The sequence below is a fragment of the Cyprinus carpio genome, chromosome B12, assembly GCF_018340385.1.
Source record: "Cyprinus carpio isolate SPL01 chromosome B12, ASM1834038v1, whole genome shotgun sequence".
Classification (NCBI taxonomy): Eukaryota; Metazoa; Chordata; class Actinopteri; order Cypriniformes; family Cyprinidae; genus Cyprinus; species Cyprinus carpio.
In genome coordinates this window covers 906,562-923,264 of record NC_056608.1, presented here as the reverse complement: position 1 = coordinate 923,264, position 16,703 = coordinate 906,562, and the positions used below count along the sequence as shown (strand labels likewise).

General features: G+C 36.3%; 1 protein-coding gene across 2 annotated transcripts in view; it reads left to right on the top strand.

Moving 5' to 3' along the window:
* gas7b (growth arrest-specific 7b) overlaps positions 1-16,703 on the top strand; it is a 34,700-nt gene that overhangs the window by 11,711 nt on the left and 6,286 nt on the right. The window contains exons 4-8 of one of the 2 annotated variants that reach the window (XM_042734895.1): positions 2,561-2,638; positions 8,286-8,371; positions 9,830-9,883; positions 14,831-14,920; positions 15,785-15,900. In XM_042734895.1, coding sequence (XP_042590829.1) covers positions 2,561-2,638; positions 8,286-8,371; positions 9,830-9,883; positions 14,831-14,920; positions 15,785-15,900 — 424 coding nt within the window. The remainder of the gene's footprint in view (positions 1-2,560; positions 2,639-8,285; positions 8,372-9,829; positions 9,884-14,830; positions 14,921-15,784; positions 15,901-16,703) is intronic. The other variant, XM_042734894.1, reaches the window with a different exon arrangement.

Here is a 16,703-nt window from a genome sequence, read left to right as displayed (position 1 = left end):
AAGTTCACGTGGATGAAACAGAGGGTTGTTGTGTTGTGTGATCACCACGGTAACACGTGTGTGTGTGTGTGTGTGTGTGTGTGTGTGTGTGTGTGTGTGTGTGTGTGTGTGGTTTCCTTCCTCTTCTTGGCTGTGGTTTGGTGGATGTGTTTTCTTCTGGGGAACACACATAAATATGAATAAATAAATGAATAACTAAACCGCTCGTTTCAGATCAACCTCACTAACCTGCAGGTGGAGAAACCCTCAGGAAACCCTCGGAGATCTAAAAGAGATCACTAGACTACACGAGAAAGATGTAGAAAAGGATGTTAAACTGTATACATAAATGTATATACATGTATGCATTTCTGTTGCATTAGTATGGATGCTTGGTTCCACCGGATAAAAACATTAAATTCTATATTTCTAATAAAAATGTTTATATCTTACAGTTTTAAAGTCCGAATTGTTAGACAGAAATTCACAATTGAGAATATAAACTAAGAATTTCAAGATATAAATGTAGAATTGCGATAAAATGCCTGAATTGCATGATATAAACCCGCAACTGGGAAAAAAATTAAAATTAAGTTGGAATTGTTGGCTAAAAAGTCGCAATTCTTTTTTTTTATTCCATGTTGGAAACAAAAGAAAACAGAATTGTTGAAAAAATGTCAGAATTATGAGATATAAACTGAGAATTGTGAGATATAAATGTAGAATTGTGATTAAAAATATGAATTGCAAGACATAAACTTAGAATTGTGAGATATAAACTTGCAATTGCGAGTTTATTATTTTTTTATTCCATGTTGAAAAAAGAAATTGTAATATATAGACTCAGAATTTCAAGACACAAATACAGAATTGTGAAAAAGATTTTTGAAAAATCTTGAATTACAAGATAAAAACTTTCAATACTGAGAGGAAAAAACTGAATTGTGAGATATTAACGCAGATTTGCGAGAAAAAGGCAGAATTGTTAGACAAAAAGTCACAATTACAAATTTGTAATTTTTTTTATTTAATGGCAGAAAGATAGATTAGTATTAGCGAATTTTGCAAAAAAGTAACAATTGTTATCAAACAGGTTTCCTGAACACAGTCATTGGTCAGGATAACTGATGGCTCCGCCCCAAACTCACGCCATTGGTCGAGCCAGTGTTGTAGTTACTGGGTGGGTTGAGATGATGCTATAACTCTTAAAATCACCACGGAAACACAGTTTTTACACCTTTCTGTGATATCAATCCAAGAAATGGATTGTATTAATCTGGTATATTAATAACAAAAAAAAAAACCACAATTATATATATATATATATATATTTTTATTATTATTTTTTTTTTATGGAATGATCAACACAATGAAATATGCATATATATATATATATATATATATATATATATATATATATATATATATATTTAAAACCTCAGTTTTAGATAAAATCAATTTTTTTTTTCCAAAGTTAAACCTCAGTTTTAGATAAAATCAAGAAGATCAGTGTGATTACTAAGACTGAATTCAATGCCAGTAGTCAAACTTTGTGTTTGAATTTGCTGCCATGTACTAAGATGAAATCTGTTTCCTAATCATTCGATTGAACACTCATGACTCGTGCAGTAGCTGGAGGAACAACAGAGCCAATACAGATGGTGCTAAATTAAAGATGAACTACAGAACGCAAAAACTAGGCCATTATTCATCGCCCACAGAGCCGAAGCACAACATTGGTCACAGATTGGAGGACCGTGACACAGTCCCGTTCTGGCCAGAAGATCAGTCGCTGCTGAGCACAAACTACAACAATCGAGCCCAGTCCTGCCGTCCAAACGCTCACAGCTCGTTTGAAGTAAATAATTAGACTAATCAGCTTCTCAGATGCCCGTTGCTTAGTAACCGGCTTCTCTGTTTCATAGTTTGCCAGGCTGTTTCCGAACTTCACAATTCCATATGCAGGGGACACGTGGATTAAAATGCAAATAAATCTAATTAGATGCATGCATTGCACTTTTCTGAGAAAACATTCAGAGCAATGCTTCATTTATGAAACTGTATATGCACGGCTAATGCAGATTATTTTCATCACATTGTCCTTCATTTTCACACTAAATGCTTCTGCATTCGATCTGTTCTCAATTTGCGTCATTTGAGTTGAACTGAAGTCTTTAGTGGTAAATCAGAGAAATAATATAATACTTATTATTACTTAAAGTTCAGGGCTAGTTATGTATGTTTACTTGAAAAATGTTAAGTAGCTTTTGAAGGAGAAATACAATAATTATTGCATCAAATGACGTATGATTTGATTCACTGTAAATTACCAAAAATCACACAAGGAAGACATCTGTACTTGGTCAAAACAGGTTTTCAGTAAATCTCGGTCTATGGTTTCTGAAACAGTTTTTTGGGAGGATTGATTTGTGTCTGTCTGTGAATATCTGATACGGCCACTGTGAGAGCACTGTGCATTAAGTTATTACCGATGTGGCGTTTATTGAGCATTACCTCCCAACAGAAGAAAACAGATGATGTAATTAAGAGGAAATGGCTTGATTTTGCTCTTGTTTTTCAGAGACAACATGGGAGCGGCCATCCAGCACGCCTGGCACCCCAAAAACACCAGTGAAACACAAGAACCCTGTCCCGACAGGTGGGGAACACACATTTAGATATGAAAATCAGCATCTATATTTAATTCAGATTGTTGAAAAGTTGCAAAAAAATGCCTGCACACTGTGAGGGTGAAAAAAAATCAACAAAAAAACAAATGCGAAACAGCAAACATTTGGTTCACAACATGACCTTCTCCAGTACCTAAATATTGTGCAGTTTAAAACTGCTGTTTTCTGCTGTCCGAGCTTTTGGCCAGAGGCGTTTTATCTGGACGGCCGTGAAACCACAGCGGCCTTTAATTACATTTTCTGGTGTTTTTTTTTTTTGGATGGCAGTGAAACAACAGTGGCATCTGATTACAGATTTCCTGTGTTTCAGTTTTATCTGTGTTTGGAACGCTGGACACTCACAGACAGTCTGTGGGAATCTCTAGCAGCGGATATTATCAACAACAACAACAACAGCCTATTTTATTGATTTGATCGCTCTCAGGTTATATTAAAGGAACAGTTAAAAATGTTACAATTTGCTAAAAATGTGCACACCCTCAGGCCATCCAAGATGTAGTTGAGTTTGTTTCTTCATAAGATTTTGAGAAATGTTGCATTACATCACTTGCTCAGCAATGGATGCTCTGCAGTGAATGGGTGCCCTCAGTATGAGAGTCAAAACAGCTGATAAAAACATAACAATAATCCACACCACTCCAGTCCATCAGTTAATGTCTTGTGAAGACAAAAGCTGTGTGTTTGTAGGAAACAAATCCATCATTAAGCTGTTTTTAACTTCAAACGGTTGCTTATGGCTATGAGTCCATAATCCAAACGCTTCTTCCAGTGAAAAAGGCCGTCTGGTCTGAATCAGGAGAGAAATCTGAACAGATCTAACACTGTTTACAAGCCAAAACAGCTCTAAACAAGTGGGTGGATTTTGATGTGAATGAACAACAGGAGATGGACTGTTTTACTGGAGGAAGCATTATTATGGATTATGTACTCATATTTTAGCAACATTTTGAAGCTAAAAACACCTTGATGGATTTGTTTCTTACAAACAGGCAGCTTTTGGCTTCACAAGACATTAACTGATGGACTGGAGTGGTGTGGATTACTTGTGGATCATTGTGATGTTTTTATCAGCTGTTTGGACTCTCATTCTGATGGCACCCATTCACTGCAGATTGGTGAGCAAGTGATGGAATGCTACAATTTCTCCAAATCTGTTCATCCTTGAAATGTTAGGAAACAAAGAGAGAACCAGCGATTGAGTACAAACCAGTGCTTGTTCAGTATCAAAAGCGTCTGCCTCCTTAATAAATCTTAGTAAAACTTCAACAGAAAGGAGTGTGAGATACTCACTCATCAAAGATTCACAGCTTTGCTGTGTGAAATCTGTTGAACAGTTGAAGTTGATAATTAACCTCAGTATACAGACCTGCTATCAGCACCAGCCAATCAAACTCTAGTTAGATTTGCCTATCTAGGAACCGCCTTTCTAGGTCAACCGCTTCACTGTGGAAATCCACAGGAAAGATTTGAGGACTGAGTTACAGTCTAGAATATCGTTGATCACTAACTGATCAAAAATTGAATCTGCATCCTTTAGACAAGCCCAGTATACTGCCCTACAAAGGCAAAAGACCTTAACTCTCTAGAGTGTGAAACTGAGAAAAACGTCTTTAAAGTTTTTTACTTGTCCAGCCAAATTAATTATATGTAGGACACTGGAAATTTAACAATTAGATGTTTTAGTAATGAAAATGATCTACATTAAAAAATTTTGAGCTAAAACTTGATTTTTACCCGTATTTTGAAGTTAATGTACTCTGCCTTTGCATTGTCTGCAAAACGTTGCACCAAGGCAAAAGACAGTAACTAACACATTATCAATATTTGGTTGCTGATCACCATTTACAAAATCATTATAGTAACACCTGTATAAAATCAAGTGATCATGGGCTGTCTCATATAGGATATTGCATATAGTAATGTGACAGTATTAAGGTTTTTTTATCGTAACAAGCAGACTAAAAGTTAAACATGAGAGGATACCGTGGATACCAATTTATTTGCTATGCTCAGTAACGTAAAAGAATGCTAGACATAGCATAATTGCTTTTATATTCATTTGTATGAAATAGCCTAACCTAAAAGAACGACTTTTGGATTGCTGTGAACGCCAACAAATGGGAATAATGCTCAGAATGCTTGTGGATTAAACATCTCCTATGACGTTCATCGCCATGGATTGATTTTATCGGGTTACAAGAAAAGGTAGGATATGGATTTAATTGCGAACTGTTATAGGCTACTGATTTTATGATTGATCATGCTAGCTACAGCATTCAAGTCCACACGCGTCCAACTAGAAGTGACAGCCTGGTGAATAATCTGCATTACAAAAAAAAAAAAATTCTTTAAAGGTTATTCACGATTACGTATTGCTGCCAAGGTGTCTAGTCTTTACAGTGCTTTGTTATATGGAGCTGTTTGGTAGATCGCGATCTATCTAATTCGTTTGTCTACACCCTAATTAAAATGCGGCAGACTTTAATGGACAGTAAAACAAAGGCAGAACACCTTATGCCTCCAAACCGGCATCGTAACTTCATATCCATGCACGGCTAAACAAAGTCAGAATGCCGTAACTCAATTTGAGTGTTCCAAACAAAGTGAAAGAGCGGTCACTGGTTTTACATGTTTTTCTGCCTTGGTTTCTCCAGGGCTTTTCAGAGTTATGGTTGAGACGACCCATCATTTTCTCAGAAAAACAACCAAACTGAGTCAAGATACTTATACACATGATAAAGGATGTCTTGAATGTCCCAAAAATATCAAAAACTCATTTTCGACAAAAATCGAAGTTATGGTCTTTTACCTTTGCATGGCTCTATTGTCCTGCTGTAACCTCTCATTTAAGTTTGACATAGCTAACTAAGTAAAAATTAAGCGTATTCAGAAAATGCCTTATAAAGTAAATGCCATAGAAAAAAGTACTAAAACAATCCCATTTAATCCAGTTTCAGTCTGGAAATTTTGTGATACAATATGGCTAAAAATCACAAAAGAGCAGAAAAATGTCAATCTGTAACATTTACTACTGGGAAACTAAACATTTATCAAAAGTAAAGTGGCGACCAAAAGTCTGAAAATGCTTCTGTTTTGCTTATTTTTAATTATTTCATGTTGTGTCAACATGCATATTTTTTAATATTTAAGACTTAAAATATGAAAATAAATACTTATATAATTAAAAAAAAATTATTCACATTAATGTATAAATTTATACATTTTAATATGAAGTGAAATATTTTTGTGTTTTAATGCACAGTTAATTTTTTTAAATGATATTGACAGCAATTGAATTTGAGTGAGAAGTTGAATTAAAAAGGAGAATGAAAAGTCCAAAGTTCTTAGTCGTTGTAGTTTGTTTCTTTTCTGTTTTAATTCTACAGCGTCGTTTTGAACTTTTTGACCCTGAAATATTCTTTATATCCAGGTTTAAGTTCATTTCAAGACTGTCACTGTGCTCTCAGACTTCCGGACCCCACTGTAGATCACTGTTGTTCAACGCTTGTCCAAAATCTTTCCCTCCTCTATCCATCCACAAATCAGCTAATGGAGAATCTACTGTCCCACCTCCGTCCTGAGCTCCGTTTAGTACTCTTGATTTGATTTGCACCGGCTATCAGCATTTTACAATGTCTAACAGCACATCTTAATGATAGATGGACAGGATAATCGTGTCCACCAGAGATCCAGCATGTGGACAGCACACCATAGAGCAAATGACATTATGAGCCAGCTGAAGAGAAATGAGTGTCATTGGCATGGACTGAGGGAGGAAACAGTAGACATCTCAGAAGAAAGCCTGTCTCATCACTCTTCCTAAACAAGTGACCAACTGGAAAACGAGGAGCATTTTAATGTATTTACTTCCTATGATGGATGACTGTAATAAAGTCACACAATTAACGGTTAAATCAATAGTTCAGATAAACATTTTCTGAAAATGTAGTCACCCGCAGGCCAACTGAGATGTAGATAAGTTTGTTTCTTCATCAGATTTGGAGAAATGTAGCATTGCATCAGTGTCTCAGCAATGGATGCTCTGCAGTGAATGGGTGCCGTCAGAATGAGAGTCCAAACAGCTGATAAAAACATCACAATAATCCAGAGCACTCCAGTCCATCAGTTAATGTCTTGTGAAACCAAGATAAACAAATCCATCAAGATGTTTTTAACTAAAATATGAGTCCATAATCCATAATAACACTTCCTCCACTGGTCTGAACCAGGAGAGAAATCTGCACAGATCAAGCACCGTTTACAGCCCAAATATGTGTGTGGATTTTGATGTAAGAGACAACAGGAGATGGACTTTTTCCCTGGAGGAAGCGTTATCATGGGTTATATCACTGGTATTTTAGTTAAAAGCATCTTAATAATGGATTTGTTTCTTGCAAACACACAGCTTTTTGCTTCACAAGATGTTACCTGATGGACTGGAGTGATGTTGTGATGTTTTTATCAGCTGTTTGGACTCTCATTCTGATGGCACTGCAGAGCATCCATTGGCGAGTAAGTGGTGCAATGCTACATTTCTCCAAATCTGATGAAGAAACAAACTCATCTACATCTTGGATGGCTTGAGAGTATGGACGTTTTCAGATTTTTATTTTTAGGTGAACTATTGTTTAAATAGTTTCTCAGATGTATTTAAACTACTTGTTGATAACTAGTATTGTTCTTTAGGAGTCATGAGTTTGAGTGAGGGCTTGTTTCTCTGACATTTGATGACCCTCCCTTCATGAAGCAGAATAGAGCAGCTTGTTATCGCACACAGACCATCAGCACCAGAACAGGCTCTTTTGTTCTACAAATATAGTCAGGCTGTTTATAATTAGACAGAGTGCAGGAGGTGCTGTAAAACGTCTGGAAGGTTGGAGATATTGTGTCTCAATGAGAAAGGAATCACTTTCTTCTTCAGGTGCTTGTTCTCGGACTTGTCCTTGGCCTGCTGACTGGATCTATTAGAGGGGTAGTTCACACAAAAACTGAGTCCACCGGTGTAGTCTGAATGACTCTTATGAGCTGATTCTTTTTAGCGAATCAAAAACATACACAACCATGCATTCTGATTCCTGAATGGTTGACTCTTATGAGACGATTCTTCCTAGTGATTCAAAAACATGGACATCCAAGTGTAGTCAGATTCCTTAAAGAATGACTCTTATGAACTGATTCTTTTTAGTGAATCGAAAACATACACAACCATGCATTCTGATTCCTGAATGGTTGACTCTTATAAGATGATTCTTCCTAGTGATTCAAAAACATAGACAACCAGTGTAGTCAGATTCCTTAAAGAATGACTCTTATGAACTGATTCTTTTTAGTGATTCCAAAACATGAATTGTCTTTTATCAGTGAACCGTATGAGTGAATTCTTCTTTTAAGGCAGTGTTGTCTGGAAAGCCGCTTTGGTGCAGCGTGTTTTGTGACAAACATTGTATGAATTCAATTCACAAATGGAGACTTGCATTGATTCTGTACACAATAGCAGTGCATGCTCTTCATTACACACTGCTCTGCGTCTTTGTTACACGACCTTGTGAGAGGAAAAGATGTTGATCTCTCCTGGCTCTAAATCAAACTCATCTCAGTGTTTTTTTTTCTCTCCAGTGAATGGATTTCATGGTAATGGCAGCCCGTTGCATCAGACTGAACCATCGCATGTCCCGATGCAGAAGACCAGCACAGATCAACAGGTACGGCTGATCTCTCACATATGGACTAGTTCTCATTTATTCATTTTGCAGATTCCTCTGGACTACAAATCTGATTTTATTCCAAAAGTTATTTTTGTATGTCTCTCCATCTGCATCACTGGCATTAAAACAATTGTCTAACAGAGATTTATTCAAGCTGAGACTCTTTGAGCTAGTTACATTTTTTCATTGCATATCAATTTATTGATGGTTCAACATATTTATTTATTTATTTTTTTTTTTTTTTGGAGGGATTATAAAGCAGTTTCTCAATATGCCAAAATCTAATATTATCCCAAAGGTGCTTTTTATCAATCTGCCAGGAAACGAGTTGCATTTATAATAATAAATTATCATTATAATGATAAAATGAGTGCTTCTCAGGAAGAAACTGAACTTGATTTATCACTGAAAAAACAGTGTATTTTTGAGGCGATTTGTAGCAATCAAATGAAATCAGATTTTATTTTCTGAGTTACACAGTCCCAATGATTTTTTTTTTTTTTAAAGAAATTAATGCTTTTGTTCAGCAAGGGTGCTTTAAATTGATCAAAAGTGACCATGAAAACATTTATAATGTTACAGAAGATTTTGATTTAAAATAAATGCTGTTTTTTATCTTTCTATTCATCAGAGCATCCCCGAAAAATAAAATGCATCATGGTTTCCACAAAAATATTTCTTGAATGATTTCTGAAGGATCAAATGACACTGAAAACTGGAATAATGATGCTGAAAATTCAGCTTAGATCACGGGAATAGCCTAAATTACATTTTATCATATGTTCACATAAAAACAGCTATTTTAAAATGTAATAATATTTCATAGTATCACTGTTTTTACTCTATTTTTGGGTCAAATAAACACAGCAGTGGTAAGCAGAAGAGACATCTTTCAAAAACATTCCAAATGTTTCTCTCAGCACTTATTATTATTTCAGTGTTATATGAATATTTCCCCCCACGTCAATCTGTCATTGCTAAGGTTGGGTGCTCCATGGGTTGGTCAGGCGTTTTCTTCCTGTTTAAGTGGGTGTTTTTGGCCAGAATCAGCTGTAATGTGCTTATGCTGTTCATTAAAGGTCTGGCTTTACAAGACTAACTATTAGTAAGCCATTCGTAGGCTGATTCTCCTGAAAACGCCTGTGTGCTGCTCTCAAAACATTGCATCCCGACACAGCAACATCAGCTCAACCAATCGTGTGAGTTTGGGGGTGGAACTATGTCAAGCCAACAAATGGAAAACAAGGGGGTGTATTCAGAAAAACGTGTTGCAGTGGCACAAAATCACCTTCAATGAGCATTTACTGAAGGTGCGGCAGATGTCACCTATGAAACCCACTTTTCTTTCTCTCTCCCTCCTGATGAGCTCAGGGTGGAGATGACAACTCACACCACACACACACACATCGCAGCATCACGATGATGTCTGACGCTCAGTTTTGTGTCTTCTGTCAGAGTCCTGGCTCGACTTCTCCCAGCAGGAAGCAGGAGTGCGAATCCACAGTAACTGTGAGTACGACAGCAGAACAAACACACGCTGAAGACTGACAAACAAACTGATATCAGATACTTAAACTGCATGACAACAAAACACATTCAGGAAAACAGGAAACCCAAACGGACAATGTTTACTTTCCAAAAGCATGTTTCTGGTTGTATTGTGAATGCATCTTCGGTGCATGCTTTTATAATGAAAACAAAATGTTATCTTGAAGCAATTTGTTCTAACTTGCTCTGCCTCTGCAATGACTTTCCTTTTCCTCTGACATCACGTAAGCCGTTGGATCATCTTTACCAATAGGCAGATTATTTTTACCAAGATTATTAATACCAAGGACCCAAACATATCCATTGCCTATAATATACAGGCAACTATATATTTTCACTTATTAAAAAAATGCCCAAAAAGAGAAAAAAATATAATAAGGCAGCTCAATCACATGTTTCCAAAATTAATAAATAATTGGCATTTATTATGTCATGGTCAAATGTTAAAGTGAAAGCTGTTACCTGAATGATTTTACAATGGTTTTCCATTTGAATATAATGATTTGTAGACTAATCATGAACCGTGTTCACACTTGACTCAAGTTCATCAATCATAGCTTTTATAAAAACACATTAATGTAGTCTGTGTCTGAAAGGACTGCTTCACCCAGTAATGATCTCATGTGAGTATGATTGATTGGCTCGTTAGTCACATTAGGAGAAAAAAAAAAACAGTTATTTTAAAATAGTTATGAGAAGATTTACATCATGATGAAATAAAACACTTGTTCTTCATTCTTGTAAATGTAACTGAGTAAAGGTGCAGGTATTGGGTTTTAACAGGCCTCAAGTAAAGTACAGATCTGGGTTGCAAATGTACCAGTGCAACTACATTGACGTTCCTCCGCATCAGGTGTGATTATCATAGTTGCACCTGTGTTGTGCAACACAAACAGATCAGAAATGCACACCTGTGATGCATTACAGATCAATGATGAAACCGCATCCAGCAGGAGGATGCCTTGAGTTTCTGAGGATACAAGTGACGTCTGTAAGCAAATGCACTGCATTTGACATAGAAAAGGAATATCAGCAGCTTTGATAAGCACATTATTCATGTACATATCTGAAATGATGTTAAACTACAAGGCAGATTTAACCTCATTTGATGTGTAACTACTGATGGTCTTCTGAACTTGATTGATTTGCATAGAGCGACCATAAGATGCAGCAATATTTGCAATGCAGTCTCACAGGAGTAGCTATAAATAAATGAGGTGAACTTACTGACTCGTTCTTCAATGAACAATCTGTAAGGGATTTGAGTATTACCCTGACTGTCAGACATGAGTCACTGTCTGAACAAAGAGCTGTTCATAAGAGTTATCAGGACTTTCAACAACTTCAACAATGTAACAATATAAAAAATGAGAAGATAAATTGTGAAATTGCTTAATTTCAGTATAGTTACAGAGTATTTATGGGATTCCCATAAACCTGCTATCATTAGGGCTGATGCAAGCAAAAAGAACAGCTAATGAAACGGAAACATCACACAAAAACAGACTTTCCTGAATGCAGAGGTGAATATTTTTCTACAATTATTAGGCTCTTCACTCTCACCTTTAGTCACTAAACAGCAAGTCTTAATAATCCATCAAGTAATTAATTATTTTTAATCCATATATATATATATATGCATTGCGTTACGAAGCGCAAGGTTGGGGGTTCGATTCCCCGGGAACACATGATAGGTAAAAATTGATAGCCTGAATGCACTGTAAGTCGCTTTGGATAAAAGCGTCTACTAAATGCATAAATTTAATTTAATTTTAATTTAATTTTAAATTTAATATATATACATATATATTTATATATATATTCTCCTATAAATTAATCGAGTTCTAAATTAAACAGATAGACTTGATATTAAAAAAAGATATGTTTCTTTTGTTTGTCCATCCAGATATGGTAACCAGATATGGTTCTGTCCATCTGGTTATGGTTATGCATTTTAGAAATTGATTGCATGCAATGCAATAAAATGATAAATGTTCAAGAACAATGTTTTAGCCATTAACTCATTATAACTGACTACAAAGAACAAGCAACACAAATCAGTGTTCTGAGTGTAACTGCTAGTAGAGAAAGATGAGACTAGCAGATTTCTTTCTCTCACTCTTTCTGTCTTTTTCTCATTCTGAGAGTAAAGTAAATAATGAAAGAGGAATGATAGAGGAATAGCCGAATGTTCCTGTGCTCAGAAAGCTGACGTCTTCATTTAAACACCCACTGCCATCTTCCTTTCACATTACTGGGATGTTTGCTGACATGGAGATCAGATAGTTCCCATCATGCCGACAATGACGCAGACTCTGACCGTTTCGATTCATTAGTCCAGTGTGCCACACTTGATTATCTTCATCAGAGCCGATGCAAACGTGTGTGGAGGCTCGTTCTCCTCCTCCATCTCTCCTTACATTATCCAGCTTTTGCACAATGGCATAATAATCCTCTGAAAATCTCAGGAGGATCAGCGTTTGAATCTGGAGGAACTTATGATCATTGTGCAACCAGTCAATGCACACGCCTGTTCTGTTTATCCAGAAAAATCCAGTTTGCAGACAAACCAGAAGTGAGACAACAGTTGCAATATGAGGCCTGTTCTGTGCCATTTCCTCTTTTGCTGTGATGCAGATTCAAACATTAGGCAACATAGGGAGTGTTGTGAGCTCATTCAAACCGAAGGGAATTTCCTTTGCCACCAATTCAGAGTCAGCATCATACTTTCCCCTTGCGGACAGCAGCGTCAGACCTCAGAAACGTCCACACAAGTCATTCTGCATCTAAACAGTAGGGCCAATATCCATGTTTTACAAAAGAGGAGCAGTGAGTTTAAATTAACAATAGTAATCCTGGCAATATTTTCTTAATGCAGTGATGCTTAGTTATAGGCCTGCAGTATGTGTGATTAAAATGCCTAAAATGTTTTGCATAAACAAACAAATAATCTGAAGCCCATAAACTGTGTAGACCTTCATGAGCATCATTTATTAGATGGTCAGTAGGCTTTTGCATACTAACACAGGGTGTTACAGCTCCAGTCCTTCTGTTTTCTCAGTTTAAAGTGCATAAACAGCTGCTGGAGCTCCACACTGAGCTGTAATTGATCAACAGCTGCTTCTTCTCGAGTGTGTTTACAGTACAGGACAGATCATTGCACGCGGAGCTCATGCATTAACATTACAAGCTGCTTTAACTCACTAACTAACTTTGCACTTAAGAATAGTTTTACACCTAAAAAAAGAATAATTATTTTGAAAAGTTTGAAATGATGTACACTTGAGATAAAGACTGCAGTCATATCATCGGTTCAGGAAAAACCTGTATTTATCATACATATAAGGAAAGAATGTTGACATCATGTAACCAGATACCTTCGACACGAAATAAATTAATAAAGTTTGACAAATATGCCTACAGATAGTATTTCTACATAAACCGTACAGTATGCATGGTGTAAAGCACACACATCCTAACGACTAGCGACATATTTATAGCGACAATATTTACTTTTTAATATATGTTCATGGTATCATTGTTCACGATTCATCAGGATTATTTGTATTTTTCATTAAAATATACAATTTTCAGCTTTTACACCTGACGTCATCAACCAACAACGCATAAAAACAATCAATGATTGTGAATTTGATACAGAATGTAAATTAGCAAATTAATTTACATTGAGTAATTTAATCATTTGAATTGAGTAATTACATTTCCGACATTATATCAGATGCTTTTTACAAACTAGTTTTGCAGAAGCTTCAGTTGAGTGTCTCCGAGCGACACACAGCAGTGGTGTATCATTCCTAACGATTCAGTTCCGTCAACGATTCAATGACTCACTCATAAAGACACTCACCTGTTACGTTTCTGAATGAATCAGTATTTAGAATGAATCCATACAAATAAGTGATTCAGTGACTCACCCCTAAAGCCACTTGTCCATTTCAATCCTTAATGAATCAGTGTTTTGAACAAATAAATTCAAATGAATGATTTAATGACTAACTCATAAAGTCACTCACCTGATTTGTTGAATGAATCAGTGTTTAGAATGAATCCATTTAAATAAATGATTCGATGACTTACTCATAAAGCAACTCACCTGATTTGTTCCTTAATGAATCAGTGTTTTGAACAAATCAACTCAAATGAACCATTCAGTGACTCAATCATAACGCCACTCACCTGATTCCTTTCTGAATGAATCAGTGTTTAGAACGAATCTATTTAAATAAATGATTCGATGACTTACTCATAAAGCAACTCAACTGATTCGTTCCTAAATAAATCAGTATTCTGAACGAATCAATTCAAATCAATGATTCAGTGACTCACTCATAAAATCTGAATGAATCAGTGTTCTTGAACAAATCGCTTGAATTAGTGATTCAATGACTCATTTATCGCCACTTATTGGTGTAGAACTATGATTGCAGAAAGAGTGGCTGTAAAATCTCCTCCATCTAACACACAAACACATACAAGTGGAGTGATTCAGTTCAAACAGGTTGAATCCAGGTAAAAATTGGGACACCATTTTTCGCAGTTATCCTGAATTAACCCTAACTGTTGTATAATTTTCATTTGAGGATGAGTGATTGTGTTTCATTATGTTTATGTGTTAGAATTGTTACTGTTTCTTACTTTGTCTAATTCACTTATGATTTCCATTATATTATACTGGTCATCACTGATGTTTTTGTGATTGGCAGCCCTGGATCATAAGTTAGTTTAGGACATGTTCTCCTGAAGCTTTGCTGGTATCGCTTACTGTCCATTTTTACAGTTTTGTGAATTGCTCTGTATTGAGGGTTGGAATTGTTCGACAGTTCACCTCCCTCATCTACATGACCTCCCTGGATGGTATCTCTCTTCACGATTTGTTTCCCTCTGTAGATCAACTGTGTGACGTTTCCTCTTCCACTACACATGTCTGAACAGCAGCTGCTCAAACCAGACGAGTGGAGCTACTGCGATTATTTTTGGGTAAGCAAGAACGCCTCCAACCACTGACAAACCACAAAGCCTCACAAACAGTGCGAACGACATGCTTTGCATATCCTTTTAAACTGTTTAAAGGGTTACTCCACCGCAAAATGAAAATTTTGTCATTAAACACTTATCCCCATGTCCTTCCAAACCCATAAAAGCTTCGTTTGTCTTCGGAACACAATTTAAGATATTTTGGATGAAAACCGGGAGGCTTGAGAATGTCCCATAGACTGCCAAATACATAACACTGTCAAGGTCCAGGAAAGTATGAAAATCGTCGTCAGAATACTCCATCTGCTATCAGTGATTCAACCATAACGTTATGAAGCGACGAGAATACTTTTTGCCTGCGTACTGCTCAGATTTGCCAAAATGGCACTACGCTGATTTGGAGAGACACAGAGGAGAGGAACTGTTGAATAAAGTCGTTATTTTTGTTTTCTTCGTGTACAAAAAGTATTCTCATCGCTTCATAATATTACGGTTGAACCACTGATGGCAGATGGAGTATTCTGATGACGACTTTCATATCTTTTATGGACCTTGACACTGTTATGTATTTAGCAGTCTATGGGACAGCCACAAGCCTCCCGGTTTTCATCCAAAATATCTTAAATTGTGTTCCGAAGACAAACAAAGCTTTTACGGGTTTGGAACGACATGGGGGTAAGTGATTAATGACAAATTTTCATTTTGGGGTGGAGTATCCCTTTAACAGCATGAATTTCATCAAACAGCTGTAGTAATCTGCTTTGGCTTGTAGTTTTGAATGGAGAAGATCCCACCGAATCCTTGTTCTGCCACTTTATCACGCTTCCGTGCTCATGAATCTGCCTTGTGTTTTGTCTGTGGATCCAGGCGGACAGAAAGGACGCGCAGAGAAGCACCACCGTCTCAGGATTTGAGGTTCTGCTGCAAAAACAGCTGAAGGGAAGGCAGATACAGAAAGAGATGGCCGAGTTTGTGCGGGAGAGGTAAACGTTTGTCATCCAGACTGAGAGCAGAAGACAGAAAAAAAAAAATATTCACTCAAAAAAAATTTTTTTCTATAATAACTGTAGTACCTATAGTGTTTTGGCAAAAAATACACTTTTTTATGTATGGCAGTTGTAGTTTATGGAAACAAATTTCAGCCTAAAAAAAAAAAAAAAAACCTTATAATTACTGAAAATGTTTAAAATAAGAAATAAAGTTACAATCGTGACAATATAAAGTCACAGTTACGAGAAACAAAGCCACAGTTGTGACATAAAATCATAATTGTGAAATTTAAAGTTACATCAATCCTACAAAGTCTCAACTGCAAGGCATAAATTCATAATCCTGTTTTCTGAAGTAGAAAGAAACAGCTAGTTACAGTTTCTGAATGTCAACTATATTTAATAGCACAATAGTTGTTCCAGAAAGCATCATCATTACGCTGATCTAACCATGACAGTAGTTAGTTATATGTGTGGTCACTACGCTCTTACATCAAATACGCCCATGGGTATTATTGCATTATCTATGTTGGTGAAATTGTGTAATATCTTGATATAGCAGCTGTAATTTCTGTTGCCTTGACTAAAAACATGAAAACACAACAACACAGCACACACAACTTCCTGTAGCACATTTCCTGTATTTCATGAATAGTTTCATAAAGAGTGCTTGATTCTTTCTTGCCGTGAACTTTAGATCTGCTCTCAAACATTAGTTTTAAACGTAATTCTTCTTCGGTTATGTTTGCACTGAGATTTGGATCGAATGAGCTACAATCGGGGTTCACATGAAGTGT